Source organism: Corvus cornix, chromosome 6 (genome assembly GCF_000738735.6).
Source record: "Corvus cornix cornix isolate S_Up_H32 chromosome 6, ASM73873v5, whole genome shotgun sequence".
NCBI classification, from domain to species: domain Eukaryota; kingdom Metazoa; phylum Chordata; class Aves; order Passeriformes; family Corvidae; genus Corvus; species Corvus cornix.
This window is the reverse complement of record NC_046336.1, coordinates 26,203,118-26,228,225: the sequence shown is the minus strand read 5'-3', so window position 1 is coordinate 26,228,225 and position 25,108 is coordinate 26,203,118. Positions and strand designations below refer to the sequence as shown.

The 25,108-nt window shown below is 37.9% G+C and overlaps 1 protein-coding gene across 1 annotated transcript in view; it reads right to left on the bottom strand.

The window, feature by feature from the left end:
* Window positions 1-25,108, bottom strand: part of NRG3 (neuregulin 3) — a 368,969-nt gene that overhangs the window by 110,314 nt on the left and 233,547 nt on the right. Inside the window, exon 3 of the mRNA XM_039553975.1 lies at window positions 12,980-13,053. Within this exon, the coding sequence (XP_039409909.1) occupies window positions 12,980-13,053 (74 nt within the window). The remainder of the gene's footprint in view (window positions 1-12,979; window positions 13,054-25,108) is intronic.

The following is a 25,108-nucleotide window of genomic DNA, read 5'->3' as shown; positions in this document are numbered from 1 at the left end:
CCCAATACTGTCAAGCCCACTGCTACACCGTGTCCCCAAGTGCCACATCCACCTGTCTTTTTAATACCTCCAGGGATGGTGACTCCACCACTTCCCTGGACAGCCTGCTCCAGTGCTTGACAGCCCTTCTGGTGAAGAAACTTTTCCTAATATCCAACCTAAGCCTGCCCTGTTGACACTTCACTGTGCCTTAAATCAAGTCTCTCCTGATGGGAGAGAATTTGCTGAAAATCCTTGCAAGGAGTTTGAGAGATAAACTGAGACTTTTCCTTTAGTTTCAATGCTTCCAGATAGTTGTTTATTAAGTCTTATCAGAGAAACAGAGCCACTAGCATGACCCAGGTACAGCATAGAAGGAAGAAAAGCAGGAGTGAGTCTAATTATCAAGATTTACACAGCCTTTTAAAGATATTTTAACCAATAGTTACTAAAAATGTACATTATTTTCACTTTCCTACCAATTATTCAGAAACACGACTAGGAACTGCGGAATTTTCCATACAATCATTCCAAACTACTTTTACTGCAGAACATGGAGTAGTAGAAGGAGAAGAAGGTTTAGAGAACAACAACAATCCTCCATTTTGATATTTTTTACTCTATTTACTACAAAGAGAAGCCTAAAACCTCTAAATTTTTCACCCTGTGACAATCTTACATAGTAGTCTATCACCTAATTCACACCACTGTATTTTCTAGTTGTCTGACTGTAGGTAGTTTTTTCCGAGGTTTGAAGCTAAAACAGTGTTGTTCAGGGGGGTAAGAACCCTTAAAAACAGGCAGAGAAATATTCTCGGCACTCTGGGCTCCTACACCCTGTTGGAACTGAGGCCATTTCCTTTTGTCCTGTCACTTGTTATTTGGAAGAAGAGACCAACCTCCACCTGTCTACAGCCTCCTTTCGGGGAGTTGTAGAGAGTGATAAGGTCTCTCCTAAATTCACTTTTCTCTAGGCTTTAGTCACCATGTTTCTAATGCCTATAAAATAAATAATTAATAATTACTGAGAATGGCACTGGTAAGTTGCATTTTTAGTTGGAGTTCTCCAGACATCTACTCATATGACTTAAGCCAGTTTCTTCTGAAATAAGTAATCTTTTCTCCAGAAGTGTGCAGATTGTGTTTTAAGGCTTTAAAAGCATTTAAATCTTCGAATATTTAGGGAACACTAAACAAATCGTGATCACAAGGGGTACTTAAAATGGGGAGACTGATAAAGACAGCAAATTAATATGGCATTAATAGGAGACCAAACTTTCAAAGGCAGCTAGATCAGACTGGAACATAAAGTCTTTACAAAAACAAAAATACCTTTTGCCTTTATATATATATTAACATATATACATATTTATGATTACAACTGCTAATCTCCACAGACCAACGAGCTCCTTTAAAAGGACACGCTTCCCCCATCAGTGCACTGCATTGTCTGCCAGCTGCAGATGGAGCCATGCAGGGGCAGCTCCCCCATCAGCAGAAGCCAGACTCCCACATTAGAGCTGCTCAGCTTCTAGAAAAAGTCTTTTCAGAAGGACTCATTAAATCCAGAGTTAAAATGCAGTAGGTCATCTCGTTATCAAGAAAACGGCAAATTTGTGACGTAAACCACAAATTAACGCAAATAATTCAGTTGGATGCTTCGAATCTGCTCAATATCTTTGAGTATTTATCTTGAGAAAAAATATCCATCAGTATAGTTTTGTTCAGGATCAAGACCTAAGTCAGTATCTCACATTTTGTAAACTCTAGCACCTTCCATAATATAGATGAGCATTAAGGCAAAATTCTGTGTTGTGATCTCTCTAGGGTAGGGCTATACTGTAAAAATACACATTTTATTATGGCAGAGATCAACTCATCACTACAGCTAGCTGGGGAATAGCAGAAAAGGCTTAGTCTTTCTCTTCCAGGAAAAATATCTACAACCACAACCTGAAAAAAAGACACTGACTGACACACTCCCTTTTCTGTGCTGTGATCTAGGCATTCACCTGCAAGAGAGCAAAATCAGGTCAAGGACTTGAACCTGTGTTTCACCTGTCATGAACAAATATTCTGTTCTCTGCTAATTTTGGGCCTCTTTTCCTGTACCAGATAAGAAGTATTTCCTTGTGAACATGAAAAAGCTCTCCCAATAGAAACACTGTTGAGACACATAAAACAGTCTGTATTGAAAATATAACCTTTTTTTCCAAGAAAAATTCAGTTTTACTAAAAGCAAACAAAACAGGAATCCAAGTTAAATTTAGATGCTGCTTTTCACAAACAGCCCACACAGTAGATATTTTCTTCTGATAAGCATCAGGTATTAACCTCTCTCTGTATCTTCAGAGATAATTGGAGCCAACTCCTTTGGAAACGAAATGTGGACATCTGTTCATTGTAAACATTTAAAGAACATTGTGGATACTAAATTAAACTACAAATTATATTTTTTATTCCATTATGGAACAAAAGTAAAAATTTTAGAGAAGAAAGAAAGGGAAGCCTAAATGAGACAGACCAGACAGCCCACGAAAAGTAATTTGTGATTAAGGCATTCATCTGGAAGATCGGAAACAGAGGACTCAAATCTTGGTGTCTGAGAGGGAGTAAAGGCCACATACAGTGACAATGTGGGAAGGAATCACAGAAAAGCACGTGGCAAATATTGACTGGTAGCAAAGACTTGCAGAGAGAGAAGACTCACTAACAGAAGTATAATTCAGATGCCAAAGGAAAAAGCCCCTCACAAACGGGGAAGGAAATAAAAGTAGATGTGCTGGGATAGAAGGTAAAATATTAAAAAATCCAAACAAACTGGTATCTTAGCAGCATATATAGTATACTCAAATCTTCTCCTCTTGGTAACTCAGCTGAGATGTTAAAGTGGTTGGGGAAGACAAACAAGGTCAAAGAGCAGAATTACTTGCAGAAGGGCAATGGGTAATGACAGGCTGGTCTTGTCTGTTGCGTTCACTTGTTCCATGTTTCAGCACTGTTTTCTTCATATGACCATCCTGGATTTTCAAGCCTGTTATTCAGGCTGTGTACAGAAGTCACAAGAGAAACTTTCGGTTTCCCAGGCCCCTTATTAACTTGTGACTGTTGATGGCAGCAAACAATTGGACTTTTTCTCTACAGCAAACAGGTACTTGCAGTGAAAGCAAAGAGCCAGGAGCCCTGGGAGCAAGATGCTCTCTGAAAAGGCTGGAAGTTAATCTGGTTGTCCCAACATAAACAGTCTCATCAAGAACTGCCTGTTCGAGTCTGCTCTTTGGTTTGCTTCTGGGACAACACTGATCTGGTTTGTCTTTAAGAAATTCCTGCCATGATCAAATTTATCACAGAAGAAAATGAATACATATGCTCATGGCTGGCAATTTTGACTCCCTAATGGTCAGTACAAAACCCACTAGGAAACAGTAGTCATACATGGCATGAAAGTCACGTGAGGACAATGCAACCTTGAAGGCTTCATTAACAAATGTTTACCAGTCCCAGTGAGACCAAGATGCTATCATTTGATCTTTCTTAGCCAGGAAATAATAGTTACATAAATTGCTGGGTTTGCACAGTAAAATTTTAACCAGAAGTGGCTGTTCCCTGTTGCTAAATATAAGTGTTTTATGTTAGGCCTAAGAAATGACCCAGGAAATGCCTTCAAGAGCCTCAGTATTATTTTTATTCCTGGCAAAATATTATAACTTTGATGTGGTAATCAAACTCATAGTAACACTGACCCTTCATGTTTTCAGCAAGACTGTCGTTCTCGTAAGCAGGTATGTACATACACACATTGCCCTCACAGAATCCGGTCTTCACAACAACACAGAGTACTCACTATTTTAATTTTGAATGATACTTATTCCAGGCTTTCCTTCATAAGCAGAGATTGTTATTAGCTGAATCAACATCGGTAGAAGCTCCAAGTGAAGTGAAAAGTCTAACGACTATAATTGCCTTAATAAGCATCCTTGTAGTGAAGTAAGGACTTAATGCAAAGAGTGAAGATCAGCTAAGAGCACAGAGGCTCTTCTGAGGGTATTCATTTTGGGAAGATGATCAGCACACTCAGCAGAAATCCTCCTGGAAGAAACTCTAGCTCTCATGGATGAGCCTTAATGGTTTTACTCTCAAGACAGTAAGTGTGTGTTGGACTGATAATGAGCTTTGTGTTTGTACAGTGCAGAATTTATCTTCCTGCTGTTCACTACTTACAGTCAAAAAATTGTACTCTAGACAGGACAGATCACAACATCAGGAACCCCACAACTCCAGGATATACTTGCCCTCACACTACTGCATTATTTAGCAGAATCATTTTAATGCAGAACCACTCATAAGAGATGGCAACGCATTCAGTTCAAACTTAGATTTAACACAAACAGATACATTCAAAGGCATAGGATTAATTGCCAATAGAGAAATCCATCTCTTTTCTCCATGTGTCCTTACTAGCTCCTGCAACAGGCAGTGACATCTTAAAGAAACCCATATCATGCCATCTCAACCAACCATGAAGAATTTAACATCAGAAGTGTGATATAAAGTGAAAAAGTATTGCTAAAGTAAGATTTTCTTGGACAACTGAGTAGCTAATTTACAAAAACAAGAACTCAACAAAATGAATGCTTTTCACCTAGATTACAGTCATGTTTTGTGCAATTTTCTTATGTGTCATCTCATGATGGCCCATCTTTGCTTATACTTTTCTCCCTGAGCATGAAGAACTACAGTAACTTCACTGTTGCATTTTCCTCTTAGGAGGTCTGAAAATGTGATCTGACAAGTCAGTGATTGACTGCACCTTGTCCATCCAGGCAAAATCAGGGAAGTCCTTCTGAAAGACTGGGAGATTGACACCAACAGTCAATCAGAAGAAGAGTACACAAGTCAGAAAAGTTAGTTACTTAGGGTAACAGGCAAAATTAGAGGCTTCCAGGGTGTCACAGAACATAGACTTCAACTATATTTATACTTGCAGCTTCCCAGACACGAAATGGCCAACAGCAAATTTAGGAAATCCTAATGTGTTTGTAAGAGGGATAGGAGGAGCTGCTGTTTTTAGAAGCTCATCACTTCAGAAGGTGCTTGTTGCGGGAGAGCGCTGCACCGCCTCTCACGGAGGCCCCGGGATGTTCCCAGCTCGCGGCAGAGCGGAACAGCGATTCCCAGCCCCGGCCCTTACGTAACACTGGAACCTCCATTCACAGCCATCTGCTGGGACTCCTGTGTGACACACCGTAGCCAAGTGATTCTACCGTCATACGGTAAACCTCCCTGAAAAACAAGCGCAAAAATCACTCACAAAGGCCTAGAAATTCTTTAACTAGACACAAGTCCCACATTTCACAGATGAATGGTAGTTTGGAAAGGCGGCCTTCAAACTCCTCTGCATGAGGTGGCTTTCATTTCCTTCTTGATTTCTAGCAACTATGGCTTACAGAAAGACATGCTGATGGAAACTTCTTATTGGCTGGGATTTGCATTGCTAGAGATCCCATTTTCTTTCTTCCTTGGGATTTTTACTAACTCCAAATAAAATGAATTGTTCAATTTCATTATTATCCTTCCGCATACAGGCAATTTTTAAAGAAGAAGAAGGAAACAAGTGGTTTTGTGGTTTGCTTAGAGGATTTTTCCCTGCTGTCAAAGATATTGTATTTCCCCTATTCCAGCTTCTTTGTAAGAATATCTAAAGAGATGCAGCCTCCACAAGCTAAATTCCAGAAGACCATGTATGGCCTAAAGTCATGGTGAAACCAGACCTAATTGAATACGTCAAATGAAAAATTTTGAAAATAAAACAAAGTAGAGTAACCAGATGCAAACACATTCTTGTCTTCCAGGAGAAGAGATGAACAGGGAAGAGTAAGGAACGAATGTTCCTTTAAAACTAATGAAAGGATTTTTGGCCAAATTCAGATTGAATTTCTCTCTTTTTCCAAATAAACCTGTATGACTTGTTATTTCAATGTTATTTTAGCTAATTCCTAAATAAAGATCTACATGAATTTAATAAAGGCCAATATGTAATTTAAAACTGAAATATTAAATGGAAATAAACGGTAACCCAAATACAGTATTTCCAGAAGGAAAGCCAGAAGGTGTGGGGAGTAGTTGTGCAAACCCACTGCTGGTTTTTTTTCTTTCTAAAAGGACTGGTAATTCAAAGAAAGTAGGGAAAAAACACCACTGTTATTGCACATAAAAGTAATGAAAGCAATTCCACTTAATGCTATTTGGAAACACCTCTCACATGAGTAGGCTTTTTTTTGTCCCTGTTTTCACTTGAGAAGAGCAACACAAACTTAGAATACTAGAATGAATACACAATACTCTCCCCCTCCATTAGAAAAATGAGGACTCCCAATACCCTTGTGATTTCTAAAATCTATTTTTGCAGTACTGACAGAGAAAAAAAGAAATTAAAAAAAAATTACTCAAAACATCTATACTGCACATTCGGTACAAGTCACTGTTAGCTTGTCCATAGAATCAAGTATTATTAGGTGTTTCCTATGAATGTAAATTTTGCTTTTAGGATTTTAAGAAATAACATTATCAAAACTGGTAGTGATTTTCTTTGCCCACGGCATTTTTTTATTAGTGGCAAATTTGTAACCTCAATAATCTCTCTTCAACTTTAATGTTTCAGTACATTCTGATAACGAACACGTTTCACACTTCCAGTTATCACTGGTGAACACTTTTACTAAAGCTTTGGTAATGTTGCACTTCTGGTTTGGAGCACTTAGTTCCAGTTCTGCAGAATAAAGCCTAAGTTCTTATTTTAAAGAAAAGAAAACAAAACCAACAACGAAACAAATCAAGAAGTTTCATATTAGTCACAGAAAGCCAAATTTTACAGCTTCCGGACAACTTAAATTTGAAAACACATCATCTTTTATTGATCATATCCTGAGGTCTCTGCACACTTGATCAAAGAGGAGGGAAAACATGTCCCTCATTGCCCCAGGGATGTATTTTCTTTCTAATTTTACCTTGCTGATGTTTCATATTCCTCAGCCTGTCTCTCATTTGAGGCATCTTTCCTCACCTATAGTTAAACTCATTAAAACTTCTGGAGAGATTCTGTTGCTTTTCTCCTTTATTACTATTTCAATTAAGGCAACTCCTTTCTTTCAATCCATTAATGCATCAGGACTAATCTAGGTTAATTTGTGATGCATTTGAACTGGAGGAAGTCTGATTTTACATCTTTATAAAGAGACTGTAGCTGAGAGAAATGTCAGAACCACTTGATGGAGGCTAACAGATCTTCTACTGACTTGTCATTTTCAGGGACTTCCCTTGACTGTAGTCACCACATTTTTAGCTCTTAAAACCTATTTTTTTCAAGCGAATAAAATATCACCTTTTGATTATTTCATTTTCGTAAAAGCTTAATATTCCTAGAGCAACATTAATATTTTTCAGCCTGTGAACGTGCAGGTGGTGTGGCACTCTGCCGTTATTTTGACAAGACAGCATAAAATGACAGCCACTATAAAAGAAGCTTGGTCTACAACCACTCCCTTCATGTGATTTTTCTGAATAGAAAAGTCTTGAACAGATGACATAATTAATGCAGAAGGGCTTAAAAATCTTTTCTTTTTAAGACAAAGTTAAGCCACAAAATTCAGATTTAAATGTAGATTTCAAAAGTTCTTTCTGGGGTTAAATAAGTCCCATGTTAAATCTGTTTAAGAAGGACTTGTCCTCCACAAAACTCAGATACCCACCTCTGGGTAGTCTCCCACTCCTAACTGCCCCTTATTTATGTGCAACCTTTGAAGCCTTCCCAACACCAAAATCTTATTCTCTCCTCTGCCTTCTAGAACTCAAAAAAGAGAAAAAAAAGAACAAATTCAGAAGGAACATTGAGAAATTCAGAAAGGTTTAATAGAGTTGATAAAAAAACTATTCAGGCCCTAGAAAATCAATCATTCAGTAAGGGGCACAAGTTTCATTTTACGTATTCAAATTATTTGAAAATACATTTTAGAGATATTTTGCAATAGTGATGCTCTTTATTTAATAAGAGCTCCTTTGGAAAACATCTTTGCAGTGTCCAGTGCAGGAGGACAGACTTCAAAGCCAGCTCTGCTTAGAGCAGGAGGCTGAACTTCCTCAGTTCTCCAGACTTCTCTTTCAACTTAAATTATCTATGATCTTACATATACAAAACTAGATGGGGGGAATAAAAAATAAAATAGAACGCCTAAAATTTATGCTGGGATTTTTGGGGAGCTTTTTGGGGTTTTTTTTGAGGACATTATTGGGAGTCTTGGGGCTTTGAATACATTTTTGGGAAAACATTTTTTCATTTGTAACCTATTTATAGGTGTTTTACTTATCTACAGTCCCAGTCTTCCAGAAGAGGGAGTTTGATCCTTTGCTATAGAACAAGGTAATCTAAGAATGAGCAACTGCAGCTTCCAGACATGACACTTGCAGGTTTCTCTTTGATGACATTCAAAGAGAAACATGTGTGCCATGCTGTCACAGGTTCAAATGTTACAAGACCACAAGCTATAGCTCACTCAGTAGGAAGAAGACTTTTGACATTTGAAAAAGCCAGTTTAACAAACCTGAAGCATAACAACAAGGAAACCAAGAAAATAAAAAATCAAAGTTGAAATGAAGTGTTTTAACAAAGCACAGAATTGACACATTTTGGCATAAGTTTTGTCTGGAAGCTGAAAAGTCCTGAAATACTCAGAGCAGGGATGATAAACAAACCCTGTTGCTGGTGGCTGGTTCACACCAATTACAAGTGCCTTATGAGTGAAGTATGATCAGATTACAGAAGAAATTATGGGATGGGGTTGACTGCAACAGCAGGAGCATGGCCTGGTGACTTATAAGCTTTCCGTACCATTTTTATTCTTCTAGAAAATAATGCATTTATTCTGAAAAAGGATTAGCTAACATCCCCAATATTTGATAGGCGATCCCTCTTTACTCAAGCTTCTGAGTCCAATGGGACAACCTGAATATTAATATGATAAACACAAAATTAATACTGAACGTTATAAAGTTGAAATACACATTTTACATAGAAAAGAAGCTTTCAATGCTAAGAACAAAATACTTGAAGGTGAAATTGAGCAATTTGGTAAAATGATGTAATGTGAAAAACTCACTTTCAATGCCTTGTTCACCACTTTGGAATATGCCCACAGAACAGTCAAAGCTGTAAAGGTTTTACTTTGCCTCAGTATAAAAGCAGATTGAAAGAATATCTGTGGCCTACACACAACTTACCTTTCAAGACTCATTGGGCCAGGCAGGTCTAGTACAGAACACTATAAAGGGTAGTACAGGAGTACATTTCTACCATTTATGCTGTGTTTAAGTTCCCAATCCTATAGATACACATAGGGCTACACAAAAACTTCTTGTGCATGAAGTTATATTAAGGTTGTACTTATAATGTTGAAAATGTAAGTGTTCTACCATTGCCTCTTGCTGTGTTTATAGAGGAGTTAGCCCAGAAAAAGAAAGCTGAAGTAACATTCCAGATATACTCCTGTCCTTTCCTGCCAGCATGTGACTGCTGTTTCCATTCTCTTTGTCCCATTATTATTTCATCCATATAATGGGGAAGATGACTGAGAGAGAGTGTTCAGGGACTTTTCCTGCACAGTATTAGCATGGCTGAGAGATTTCTTCCTCCTGATAGAGACTGTGAGCCTGGGTTGCTTTGCCATGCAGCCTTTTCCCTTATTGGTGACATTATAAATTTTGTTAGGTTCCCATGTGCCTGAGGCTCCCATGGTTTAGGCGAGTTTCTCTCATATTCCAACATTACTGAACTTCTCAAACCACTTGTGTTAGGATTCTTTTGGATTCTTTTTTAACAACTTTCTCTTTTAGCCAGAAATCTTTTTAAGACTAGAGATATTAAGGGAAGTGGAAGCTGTTAACACCTGTGATGCTTAAAGGTCTGGTCAAAGAGCCTGTGCCTGGAGTGTTCTGACATTGTTCTGTGTGTGCTGTATATTTGTACAAATGGGTTTTAATCCTAACCTTAGGGCTTTAATCCTAACTTTGAGCTGAAGGAAGGTAGCAGGTGGAAGATCTGACTGCAAGAAGCCATGGATGCCAATTCAGGAACTCTGAAACACCATCAGGTAGTTTCAAGATGTTTCCCAAAAACTTCCCAAACAAATACTTTAACCAGTTTGTTCAATTAAACTACATATACATGCATATAGCATGCATTAATCCATATTAAGTATTACATAATTTATATTCATATCTGTGATGTAAAATCAAGACCTGCCTAGCATATATCTAGAATGAGGTAAGAAGCTGGTGTTAAAAATATTGCAGAGCTGTTTTTCACTATGCAAATAATATGCATGTAATAGCTACACTGAACAAGCTTGGTTTGTTTTAGCAGGCTATTAAAAAAAACCAAAGGAAAACAAGAACCAAAAAAATCAAGATGCTGTGGCACAAGTAAATAAGTAACAATTTTATAACAAAATCGTTGCTATTTCCCAAGTGACTGTGGTGCAGATTCACTTCCCAACCATGACAATATTCTGAAAATGCAACCTGTGATATCACAGGCAAGGTAAGATAAAACCATTGCTTCAGTATTTCATGCATGCAAACTTCAAAAAAGCTAAATGTTAGCAGATGTGTCATCAGCAGCACATTCACTACCAGGAACACCCCAAGCAATCCCATAATACTCAAATGAGCTGGACTTGTTCATGAAGCTTGACTGACAACAGCCAGTGCTGGCTACATGCAGCCCAGACAAAAGAGCCTTCATCTCATTTTTCAGCTTTTGGAAATAAAGCTTTTCATTTAAAAAAAACTGCTTCTTTCTGAAGCCACCTCCAAATTCACCCTTCAGCCATTCTCTTTCTAATCCAAACACCTTCAACCACAAACCTAAGTTTTGGCAGTGCAAACCCAGAGCCTTTGAAGATGATAATACTGTGCTTGACTACTGTGTCAAATACTTTTTACACTCCTCAGGTTATGCAAATAACAAACATCTGCCACTGAGTGCTACTTATCAGCACGGCATTAGTTTTTTTTTCTCTCCAGAAGGAAGATAACTATGTTACTGATTTAACTCCTAAACAAAATATTGTCCCTGTCCAGCTGCAGCAGAAAGTTCAATTATATTCCTTTCAGGCTCGACATGCTTAGAGCAAGTGCATGTGCACACACGTACATGGAGATATATCATATTATGCCAACACACAGAAATGGACCTGAACAGCAGCTTTTCCTCTTTTGAAAACAGACAAGGATCAAATATAAGTTAAATTTCAAAACTGACTAGAAAAGTACCTAACTCATGTTAACCTTGTTCACTCATACCAAAAAACAGGCTCCTCTTGGGCCATGAGTGTGTCCAGTGGATCTAGGTCAATGTCAAGCCAAAGCCCCCTCTTCTTACATGCTCTAAATAATATAATTTTGAAAGAAAACCTCAAAAAAAAAAAAAAATTAGCTTTTGTTGTCAGAAGGTCTAAAAAAGGATGTTTCAGCAGAACTTAGCTCACTGAGCAGGATCAGGTGGCTGAAAAACACTCTGGAAACAATACAGCCAGAACCCAACTGGAGTAAGCATCTCCTAATGAAGAGAAGCAACACAAAGAAAGAAACAACAATACTGTCTGCACTAGATAAACACTCTGGGGCTTTTGTTCTTGTTAGATGTAGCTTAATCTGGGAGCCTTTTCAGGGCTTTGTGTTGTATCTGCAATTTGGATTTTGCCTCTACTCTTGAGGGAGTAAAGCCAGAGTCTCCCACAAAAACCAGGTCAGACAGGTACCACCATATCCTGTTGATAATCAACTGTCCTTTCCCACAATTTTAGAATACAAACTGCTCTTTTCTTTGACGTATGCACAGCTTCTACACTGACACATACACATAAACATAAAACTTGGCTGAGGTAAAATCTGCCTATTCATTACAAGCTCTGCATTTTACCATTAAAGGTCAAGCTAAGGACAAAATAAACCAAACACAAAGCAAACTGTAATGGGAACTCCACAACACAGAGAACTATGAAGCAACGGGTGCCTTTGGAAACAGGTTTTTCACATGGAAAAGCACAAGAAAATAAATAAAAAAGAACAAAGACTAGAAAAACAAGTATTGTTCTTCAAAAAACAAAACAAAACAACTCAAATATAATTTTAAAGAGCACCCAAAACCAGAAGACTTAATATGTTACAATTTCCAGGTATATGAACAAACCCAAGAGATTGGATATGACCCTTTGTTGTATGTCACTTCATTTAAAAATTTAAGATAAACAATATTACTTAATAAATGGATTCATCTTCATAAAATTCATCTTGGATAATATTTTTGACATAGTTTTATTAGTCAAGAGAATTTAGAAAGGGAAACAGTGGAGTAAGAGAAGATATATGCAGATATTATTCTGACACATACTGGCCAGTGTAACAGAAAGTTACTTTGTCTCCACATTACTACCTGAAAGTAAACCTTATTTTTATTTATTATTGATGCAAATAGACAACAAATCACTTGTCAAAGTGAAAAAGTAATTAAGCTTCATGTAAACTGATATAAAGTATTTCCGAGGAGATTGTAATCTCTTCAGTGCCACACAGTGTGCATTTATTTTCTTTTGAAGGAACCACTTTGCACTCTATACTAGGTCTCCTTTTAGATTATGTAACTTTATTTGTTGTTGAGTCAAAAGTGGAGAAACACAAATGTTTTGGCTCTAAGCAGGGACAGTATTATTCCAAATCATAAGGAATCGAGTCCCCTGATGGATTGCCCTGCTGGAGCAGCACATGTTTTATAAGAACAGAGACTGGATGATGTGGTTTTACCCTACCAACAAGAGCCTCGCTGTTCTTTACACACAGCTGCAGTGGCCTATAGCATGGACTGTCTGACTACAGGCAAAGGGTCATCTCACATGGCAATAGCAGCCTCCAGCATGGATTAAAAATATAAGAAAAACATTTGACGTACTTGGATCTGACAAGATTGAGTCGGTTTTCGGCAAAAATTGGTCACAGCGGACTCCTTGGTAGCCCTCTTTGCACCTGAGAAAAAGGGGATAAATGACAAACATACGCATGCGGTAGTAAAAGGTTAATTTTAAGGTCCCAAATCAAGCGACATTCTCCCTGCCAACACTGCGAGGGACTCGCATATCTACAATATGCAAGTTATTTCTGCCATATGGCAGCAGGGTTATTACTGAAATGCAATGGAAGTAGGTAAAATAATTTGTATATCAAAAAAAATTCCCCTCAAACCTTTTCATTATTTTAGAGACTATGAAAATAAACATCATGTGAGCATAATCATTCTTTTAAAAATCAATTCAGTGAAACAAAAAATCAAAGAAAACTCCTCTATAAAATACACTTATTTGCAATGAAATAAACTCTTTAGGTAACACAACACTTTACAAAGCTTCCATACTGTGCAAACCACGAGGCAGACAACTTATCTTTGGCTGTCTGAAAAAGCAGGGAACAGTTAGCTAGCCATTAATTTTAATACCATTTTATACTGAGCTTAAAAGATAAAATGATAGACAACATCAGGCATTGTTTGCAAGAGGGAAGTTTTAGACAACTGTGAGATTAGATTTTAAGGCATATAAACCAGAATACCCTCCTGCCTCAACAAACAAGAACTGGCTTTGGCTGAGATTGTAATACTATTATGTATCTTGAAGCCTTACTTTGAAGAAATTCCATTTACTGCTTTTGAACTGTTCTCAGAAGTCTCATTTCAACTAAGTGTATCAGAATCAGATCTTTAATTATTTATTCGTCAAGCAGTTTTTCAGAGGAAAGTGATGGACACTTTAATTATAAATGATAGCAACAGGGATTCCTTATCTCCCAAAGCTCTTGCACATCACATAAGCAATATGCTCAAATCAGCATCACCACCTTTCATTAGGGTTGACAGCTGCAGCTTGAATGATGTGATAATGTCAGGAGAAGAAGTTATCTGCTCCTTCACAATGTTTTTACTCAGGCTTCCTCTAAATGTTGCCTTTTAATATGCTTTTGGTTTAATAAATTAATGGTTCAATGAGAAATGCGTCTCACTAGCAGTGTCTCGGGGATTAGTAAGAACATTTGTGAGCAAATATGTAAATTATGTTCCCATCAGACCCAAAAATGTAGTAAAAGTCTACAGTAAGAAAAAGATTTAAACCCCCCATTTAAACCTATATGTTTTCAAAACCTCCCGTTTGACCTTTCTCCCTGATGGATATGAGGTACTGCTTTGGAGATCATCTTCCTCCCAGTACTTGCCTATCTATAAAATAACTGACTTGAAAAAAACTGTTCAGCTTTTGTTTCATTCAGATCCCATGACAGCGGTCATAAGTTATCAGTCAAGGAAAAAATGTTCTATTAATTAAAATTGTCCACTAGTCAGAAACACTGAAGAAGTCCACATATACTCAGACAGTGCTGCATGTATCTTTTGCATCTGATTATGAAACAGCAGAAGCTGCCTCACACCAAAAAGAAACTCTTCTCCACAGCCTTGAGAGGAATTGGCAGACCTCAAATCTTAAGTACAACCTACACAGGTGGGGATTCTTGCCTTTCTGTGAGCATTTTCTAGTAACTTTTGGACACACATTTGCACCTGCCTTGGTTATAAATACCCTATTACAGACTTAAAACCCTATATCCTAAAAGTGTGTGAGGATAGAGTCACAGAGTGGCATCTCCTGGAAGAGCTGCACCAAGTGCTCATCAGTGTGCATGGACATTTTAACTTACTTGTACCTCTGACAAACATGCCACAAGGGGAATGTGTTTCTTTCAAAATTTAGTACAGAGGTGGACGATCTATCAAAGAATAATCTTTTAATGTAATACCATAACCTTACACTCAGGTAATACCTACTATGGTGGGGCTGCACCTTGAATCCTGTGTCCAGTTCTGAGGCCCTCAATACAAGAGGGACACTGAGGTGCTGGAGCGAGTCCAGAGAAGGGCAACGGAGCTGGTGAAGGGAGTGGAGCACAAAAGTCTTATGAGGAGTGGTTGAGGGAACTGGGGTGGTTTAACCTGGAGAAAAGAAGGCTCAGGAGGGACCTTACTGCTCTCTACAGCTCCCTGAAAGGAGGGTGTAGTGAGGTGGGGGTTGGTCTCTCCTCCCAGGTCACAAGTAACAGGATGAGAGGAGATGGCCTCAAATTGCACCAGGACAAGTTTAGATTGGGTATTAGGAAAAAAAATTCTTCACTGAAACAGTGGTGAGGCATTGGAACAGCCTGCCCTGGGAAGTGGTGGAGTCACCATCCCTGACGGCATTTAAAAGCCATGTAGATGTGGTGCTTAGGGACATGGTTTAGACATGGATTTGGGTTAACAGCTGGACTTACTGATCCTAGAAGGGTTTTTCAACCTCACTGGTCCTATGACTTGAAGGCCAAACATAGCTTGGTCTTTTTAACTGCATTAAGTTTTTCAGCAAAGTTAAAACCTAAGTCTTCTAGTTCCCTTAACAAATTCTTTTTTAAATCCATGAAAGCAAATAAACAGCAATAACTGCTCTGCCATTATGACACCCAAGTTCAAACATTTGCAGTTAAGTCACGTGAAACAGAAGCCTTGCAGAATATACATTTAACAGTCATAATGCTACAATATGATGAAAGTTGATCATGTTTTGGCATCCCATAATCTTAGCTAGAGCATCTGCCATCTGTCCTAAATAGGCAGATGTGATATGCACACATGCTGCTAATTGGTATCACACCTCTACGGAAGAAAGCACAAGAAGCCACTGCAGAAAATCCTATTAAAACAGCACTGTTGTGACATACAGAGAAGTTCAGGAAGGTCCAAATGAGGTCACTCAATATCGCCATATGCAGTGTGAATGATCACATACATAATTAGGGATGCATTTAAAAAGCTATGAGTCATCAGAGAAACCTTGAGAAATGCTCAGGTGCAGCTGATGGTTTCAGAAATGATCACTTGATTCTCAGACAAACAAATGTTTATTAGAGATACCGTAAAAAAAAAGGAAAAAATAGAAAAAAAATGGACCTGGATAAGATATTGCTTGTAGTGAAGCAAAAGCTCTGATCTGCATGTGGGACCCCTTCAGCAAAGGCTGGAAGGGACAGTCTAAGATCCATTCCAGCACCAGGAATGGCTCCTCTGCTGAAGCACAGCACTGTATGAGCAAGCTTGGGCTTAAGTGCAGACCGTGGCAAAGGGGTCTAAAAATGGTGTTAATTACAGCCTCTCTGCAAAATAAATATGAAAATGAAATTCTCCATTTTGCATTCAGATTTTCACCAAAATGACTGTGTCTGTCTAGGCTCTAGAACAAAAATATCAACAGGATTGTACTGTCCAAATGGAATTATTTAAAGCCTTCTGATTAAACAGTACGAAAAGAGAATCACAGGTAAAGCTAATCGGCAGCTGCTAAAATGCCTGCAAACAGCATATCCCTTAATGATAAGTGCTAAATTCAACTAAGGTTGAATGTGTTCTTCACTTTTTCTTTTTGTAATATACTTTCCCAGATGATTTTTTAAGGTCACCAGTTATAAACTGCATTGTGCATTGCACTTTGTGGAGTCAGCCACAATGACCTCTGTGTGAAAACACACACGCAGAAACACATCTCTCATTCCTCGTGAGAAGGCTTTTTTCCTTCCTACTTAGGCACATTTGCACCTAAGTATTAGAAAGTAATTAAAGTATGAGATTTTACTCATTCTTTCACTCTTTTTTGTTGATGTCAAATAGTACTAATACATGTAGGTTCTAGTCAAAGAGATCACAGACATTTTCGGTAGACATTTTCCAGAACTGGATCTTGTACAACCTTATGGAGCCAAGGGAGATTTGAAATAGATGACAGTGTCACTTGTAAGATTAATGCAGCACTCCAAGTATTGGATACATTAGAAAAAGTAAAGTGAATGGGGGTGAGGGTGGGGCAAACTGCACAATAAGCAAAGATGAAGAATAAAATATATTTAAGTCAGCAGAAAGGCAAGAAAGAGAACATACTTAGAAGACTTAGGATAGGACCTAACACTTATGGCCAAGAAGTCATTACCATCACAATTTACATTTTCCCCAAACACTTCCATATGGAGCTCCACATACCTGTTAAGCCTAAATATTTAGTTCTCAAGGGACAGCAAGGCACAGAACAGAGGAGAGAGAGTGTGGCACCAGCAAACTGCAGAGGCTATGAAAGATGACAACGCTATGCACCCCCATCCGTTTCCTCCTTCCCTGTGATATCCATCCATCGGAAATGGAAACACTTCTCCTTCTTCCCCAAGTGTGGTGATCACATTGCCTCTGACCATGTGAAGAAGTATGCAGAAAATAGTTTCTCTGCACGAAGCCCAGAATTTGGCAAATGAAATATATTAGTTCACCTCAAATGAAAATTTTGAAAATGACATTTGGCGTCTCAAGGACAGACTACAGCAGAAGAGAAAGCTGTAGGATTATTCACCAGGAAAACAAGCATGTCCTAGGCCAAAGGTGATCTGTAACATTAAAAAAAAAAAAAATCTTAATAGTGCAGTGCCCAAAAGATTAATTTATATGAACCTATAATCTGATTCTAGTCTCATAAACAGGAGCAGTCCAATTTGAAAGAGAGAATTAATAGTACCTATGAAAAATGAAATTTAATTTTTGCAGGGAATCCAAATCAACACACATTTCCTTCCCCTTGTAAAATGGCAAATTGGCAGTCTCAAAGACAATATTAATTAGAATGATCCATCTCAGTGGATCACTTGCAAATTATTTTCTCCTGACACCACTATATCCACTGTACTAACATTCAGATGCCAATAAGAGAACATACTGCAGCACTTATTTATTCTCTAAGACAGAAATCCAAGATCATTATAAAGAAATGTTCTAATGGTCTGCAAATTTTGATCAAGTATTTATTTTCATACAGAGAATGCAATACTCTTTTTCCTGGGTCAGAGAGTCAGTTATACAATAAATCTACGATAGCAAGCCATGACATTATATAGGCTATTGGGCTGTCCCAAAATCCAGCCTGAAATATGCTGTAAAAAATGAAAAATAATTCCTTTGCTCTGCAGGTAAACTAAATATAGATTTCTGTGCCTGCAACGAGAATGACCTTAACTGGAATACACAGACATTTATATTTATTATTGGGATTGTTATTAGGTGAAGATTTTATTCACAAAGGAAGAAAAATTAATCTTAACAGTGAGGGGTCAGACAGGATATCTTGTCATTTAACACATGTAGCCAGTCTAAGCAGAAAACAGGCTTCCTTGGTTCCACAGATCAGGCTACCAAATCACAAGTGAGAACACGGTGCTCAAAGCCAGAGAGAAAATGAACCCTTCATAAGAATCAATAGTTTGCAGTGGGCTGGTCAGGCACCCACCTGAGGTGTGAGATTCACGTTCTGTCTTTGGTGTGAGAATGAAGCATTCGAGACTTGAAGCCAGGTTTTCTACAAAGCAGAAGTGTCCTGATCATTTGAGTATTACCTATCCTGAGAAGGATTGTTCCTTTCTTAAAATTCTACCCCTATGGTCTGTGTTATGCACAAAATATAATCTACTAACTAAAATTAATCTAAATTCAATATAAAGACATACAAATACACGAAATTAAAGTCGAATGCATGGCATTAAAAAGAACAAACTGGGGATCCAATAAGGAACTGGCTGAAGACACACTACTTCTTGAACATAATCATGAATCCCTTCAGATGGGAAGCCCTGAACAATTCAGGCCAATCCTTATTTTTTCTTTCAAAAAAGTTAATTTTAAATAATCCTCACAACAGAGAGGCTAATTATTGTATAATAAAGGTTTCATACCAGGGATGGAACATACTTTATTTTCTTAAGACCTTGAAATCTATTATGTGATTGAATTAAGATATGTATCTGCCTTTTCTTTTTCTTTCCTTAGAGAAATAGCACAATTCTTACAGATTGGACAGAATAAACTTTAGAAGGAAAACCAAAAAAACCACTTGTCTGTCAGTTTTCTTTAAAAATGTTGCAATTGCTAAAAATAAGTAGAGCAAGTAACCAGAAAGGAAATTATGTTGAAAAGACAGACAAAGAATAGTAAAAAAGGGGGGTTTTACATTGCTTTCGGTAGAACCAGGCCAGCTGAAACCTTCTAACATCATAGAGAAATTATAGTCAGACTTTCTAAAAATCATATTTATGATTTGTATAATACACCATATTTTTCAGTATGTAAATTGTAGGTGCAGTCTCTGAGACAGGGAAGTACTGTTATTCTCTTGGTATAAATGGCATAAAGATTAGAGGTCGCAGCTACAAAACCCTGAGACATTGCCCAGATTTAGATAATAAAACTTTCAGCTAATTTGTTGACTCCAGTGTTTCAGGATCCTTTAGCCTTGGAGAAACTAAGTGGGGACACTTTAATAAACCCTCTGTAGGAAGCACTGAACTAAATGAGGCTTTTAGCATTTAAAAAGGAGTTATGTGGATTTGACTTAAATGCCTCATCCAAAATGATGCTGGAACTACTGAATTATCCTTCCTCTCCTGATACAGGTGGCTTGCTTTCTTTGTCTTTCCTGAAAGGTAGGTCATAAAAAGAAATAAAAATTAACAAGATGTGTTAGTAAAGCCATTCAAGCCACCCAGACCTATGACAGCACCTGAACTAATGATAATTTCCCTTCCCTCAACAGCAGACCAATTTTCTTTAATTTGAAAGTGTTCCCTTACCAAAAAGCAAAAAAAAAATAGAAGAAAGTTTCATATTCTTCATCAATGCATATAGTCTAAGCATGATTGTTACATAATGGTTCCAGACTACTGAATTCACTTAAAACTCAGGTTAGGTTTTGTATCCAAAGATGTGTAAATATATTATTGATAGTTACTTGGTATCAAATTTATTTGTGGCATATCCACACGTACATAAACATTTCATGCTAATACACGAGCTTTATGCTTTTCAAGGGATAAGAATTACCTTTGCCATCTGCCTTAATCTCCTTAACAACAAACTTCCATCTGCAAACCACAAAATGCTTTAGAAACTGTCTGTGAGTATCATCTAATAAACCAAATGTTTAACCAACTAGCTGAGCAATCATTTCTTTGCTGTTTTGAATTTAACCAACCAGAAAAACTGAAAAGCTTTGATTAGTTTTTCCACAAGATACCTCTGTGATCAATGATTTACCATGGATGATAAATGAATATAGTCTTTCATTATGTATGGCATTCATCAGCTACGCAAAAGATTTTGAATAAATGGAAAGTGATTTCTTACCATATTCAAAGCCTCACACAGCTAAGGCACAGATGAAAGCCACATTCAATACTTGAAAAAACAAATGAAAACGAGACCCTTGCTTTATATTATGCCTGCCCAAGATTACCATCTTTATAAATCAAAATCCTTCAAAATTCTTGAAAACATCTGCCAGGGACTGGACTTAGGTATAAAAACATCTACGAAATCAATAAAAAAGAACTAAAAGATGTAAGATTTGCTATCATGGAGTTTGGTGCCCTCCAAGAGGCCATTTGTTAAAGATGGCAATTATAACAACAAATGAGGTAACTGTAAGGAGAGGTGCAAACTCACTCCTAAGTGGCTTAACAGGTTTGCTGGATGTGTCTCTTCCCACTTTCCTCCCCACAAATATTACAAGCCCAACATTAAAATCTTTTGCTTCCAGCTACTTAATAAATAACAGCCCTGCACTTTTTTCAAAAACTGTCAAATACATTTTTCACTTTATTACACGGAATATTTCCCAATTCAAAAGAGAAAAAAATACTCAGAGAAATTAAATTTTTTGTTTCAAGCCCAAGCTAGAAGTACAATGGATCCTTTGCTTATCATGAAAAAGGCACGCAAGATTTCCAACCTGGCCCTGCAGAATCAAGGCCATTTTCCAAATTGCAGCACAACTTTCAGTTTAATTTTTTTGAAAAAATTTAAAATACACACAGGAATTCAGACACTTATCTAGTAATAACATCTACATTGAATACTGCTTGTCACAGACTCCTCTCCTAAAAAGCTCAAGGTCACCTCAAGCCAGTGCTTATCTACAGAGACAGAGTGCCTCTGCCAGGAACTCAAAACTCCTCAGTAATTCAGTGAGCTATTTGCTATGTACCTGTTTTTATACCTGGTTTGAAAAAATAATTGGAGCCACTCAGAGGTGTCAGTTAAAACATCCTTAACTACTACCAGATGGTCCACACAAATGATGTCCTCTGACTTTATGGTAAGAGATAAACATGCCTCTGCTACTGTATTTTTTATGATCTGCACACATCACATTTTAGAGATAAGAGCAATTTGACATGCAGTGCAATTGCTTACCAAAGTTCAGATACAGGAACATTTTCCAGAATAACCCTTCATTAGCACATTAAATATAATTTAGAACCCAGAAAAAGAATAGCTTCAAAATTCTAACAGGCCACTCTCTGGAGATCTATAAAGTTGCTGACTAAAAAACTAAAAATCTTTAAAGTTGCCCTAGTAAACAGAAGTTTTAGTCGTGTGTAGAATATTTTTTTTTCTGAAGAGAAAACTCTATGTATTGTAATTATGACATTATGGCATATGTACCACTATGTAGATTCAGCATTCTAAATGAATTTCTTGTTTGAGTTAAAAGAACCCATGCCATAAAAAAGTAGTGAAGAGTCGAATGTTTTTGTCCACAAGTTATTAATGTAACTTAATAAAGTTTCACCAAAGTATTTGTAATTTAGTAGGGTCTGGGTGAGCATATTTCAGACTACAGGATGTTTATTAGCTGCAGGAAATACCCCTTGACTACAGATGGTATCTGACCCATCAGTGACATTGTTATTTATCTGCGGAAAATGGAAACTTTTTTCCAATGGAAAACTAGGAGCATGGTTATTTTCTATGTAAGATAAAATTTTGGATAGAAAAGTAAAATTATGTACTGAAAAGAACAGCATTCACAAAAGACCCTACTACATTTGAGTGAACATCTCTTCTCAATACTTTTTTTTAAAGTAGGCAGTTGCATGGGAAGCCACCCATGCTCTGCCACCACCTGCCAAGCCCAACAAAAGGGAAAACTTTGAGAATTGGAGTATTATGAAATAATGGTAACTCTAATAGGTAGCACAGATCTGACATGCTTGCTGCCAGAACACACTGCTCATACATACAAGACTTGCTTGATTCCATTTTCAAAATAATGACAGCAGAAAGCAACAACCAGGAAAGTCATTATGTCCCATTTAGGATCATTTTGTGGATTAGAATTAGTCTCTGACAAGACGTCCCTATGAAATTTGAGGAATACATTTGCTTCACTTGAATGCCTGCTCATAAATCAACTGAACTGAACTCAGCTCTGTGTTTCGATAATTCTCTTCTGAATTCAGGTGAAAGAAAGGCAGTGCAGTTCACATTGCCAGTAGGCAGTGCTACCAAATCCTCCCCATCACATACACACAAAAGGAGCAGAACAGGTCATTCTGACTGTATTCATTCTTATTTCAAAGGAACTCATTTCTAAAGACTAAAACCTTTAGGAGGAAGAAAGCAGAGGTTGCCTGCTCAGCAGCTCTGCTCCAGGAGCCACCCCATTCTCCTCCCGTGTGACCTTCAGCCTGTTACTGCAGAGCATTATCCCTCCCAGTGCTGCTGGAAGAGCAGCATCGTAATTCCAGCCTTCCCGGGGCTGGAATTTTGTGGGGTGAAATTATCAGGAGACATGCAATAATGGTGGCAGTGTAAACACTAAAAGCATTCAGGTAATAAAATAAATATACCCTTGTCATTTTCTGCAGAAAGCAGAAATCGTGTATTGTCAAGCTCACTTATTCATTATGTTTCTCTTCCGAGAAAAAATATTGAGAATTTTTATAAAGTGAAGCTATGTTAATGAAACATGCATTAAACATTGATTACAAGGAAAATTAGGATATTCTAATTTTCTCTTAGATTGAGCTTCTAAAATACTAATATATCAAGTAACAACAAAGCAAATCTTAGCATGTCCATCCACTGTCATGCGGGATTTGAGCCCCTTTCTAGAAATGGGATATAAAGGCTCCTTGTGTTGTGGAACACAGAGCAGAAATGTGCTGGCTTTGGCTGGAGTAGAGTTCATTATCTTCGTAGCAGCTGCCACATTTTGGATTTATGCTGGAAGCAGTGTTGATAATACGGGGATGTTTTCCTTACTGCTGAGCAGTGTTTGCACAGATTCAAGGCCTTTTCTGCTTCTCGCACTGTCCCACCACTGAGGAGGCTGGGGGTGCACAAGGAGTTGGGAGAGGACACAGCCAGGACAGCTGATCCCAACTAACCTAAGAGACACCCCATACCACATGGTGTCATGCTCAGCAACATAAAAGAGGTGGGAGAAAAAGGAAGAGAGTTACATTTGGAACAATGATGTCTGTCTTCCCCAGTAATCATTACGTGTGATGGAGCCATCTCCTGCTGGGGGTGGCTGAACACCTGCCTGGCAACAGGAAGTACTGAATTAATTCCTTGTTTTGCTTTGCTCACGTGCAAGGCTTTTGCTTTCCCTATTAAATTATCTTTTTTCCCACCCACATGTTTTCTCCCTCTTACCCTTTCAATTCCCATGCCGTCACTAGGGGACAAGGAGCAAGCAGCTGTGTGATGCAACAGCTTAACAAGGGGTTAAACCACAACAAACAAGAAGGGAGGAAGGCCTTGTGTCAATGACCTCTGAGGCTGGATGGTGGATATCAGCCAAACCACAGACATGCCAAGGCCAGGATGGGTACATTATCCAAGACATGCTCAGCTTCATCATTTCAACTTCAAGAGTTTTACTATTTTTCCTCCTTTGTTAGGGCCTTAATGCTAGTAGTGCCGGAGAGACTCCGAGGCAAGATTCTGCAAGTTGGTGTGGAGTAAGTCTGCAGGGAAACAGGGGCTGCTGGAAGATACCTGGTCCCTGCTACTCCCCTGTACTTTTCCACCTGGGCAGACATGGAAGGAAGTACTCAGCAAACCAGAAGAATTTTCAGGGCTGGCTCTGGAACACAGCATCCCAACAACAGACCTGCAAACAGCACGGGCGGGGGCTCCTGCAGCTACAATTGCCAGCTGAGAGCCCAAAAAGCACTTTGAAACTGAGTTCTGCCTTTGACCCAGTCGTCAACTCGTCAAAGACACAGCACTAGTGTCTTTATGACTTACAGGTTAGTTACATTTCAATGTCAGAAAAACCCCTGACTACTCACTTCAGTCTCATCCCTCTACCTCTGATACCTTTTTCAATTCTCTAAACATCTCAGAAACTACAGGTTTTGTTGTTTCAGTATAATGCTATAGTAGCTTATTTAAATACTGTTTATATTGTGGCACAGAGGCAGACAGCTCAACAGAGATTACTACTCACAAATTTACTGAGCTTTTTGGTAAAATTTGGCAGCCCAAGTTGTGTTCCATGATGCAGCAGTTATTTTATTAGGATTAACTGAGTTAGCTAATCTAAGGTTACCTTGGACATTTCTTCATTCCCTTTGTTACAGACTATTCTAAATAAAATATTTCCACCCTTGATATTTTCACGCTGTTGCTATTTATTGGTATTTCTCTCCTCATAACTGCACAGCTAAATAACTACAATTATATAGAAATTGATTGTTCAAAAGTCAGACCAGCCCTGCAGTGAAACAGTTTATCTCACTTTTGCGCATGGAATTGATATTTGAAAATATTTATACTATGACTGGAGTAATTATTCTATAAACTCATTATCATTATACGTTTACCTATGCCTCTAATGAGGTGGATTTTTTTCCCCAGTTGTAAGTATGTAGTCTGTTCCTTTAAACATCAGTACATAGATCAGAAAATAAAAAATGACCAGTCTTACTTTTCCAATAATACCAAATAACATTTTCCTTCTTGGTTGTCTTTAGTGCCTCTCACATTTATAAGAAATGAGACACTCATTAATTTTATTTATTTTTACCAACCCAGTGTGTTTCTAACCAGAAGAGAACAGCTCTGAAAAATACCCTCATCATTTTTGCTTATTGCTGAAATATGTTGGCTCTTCCTTTTTGTTAGAAGTTT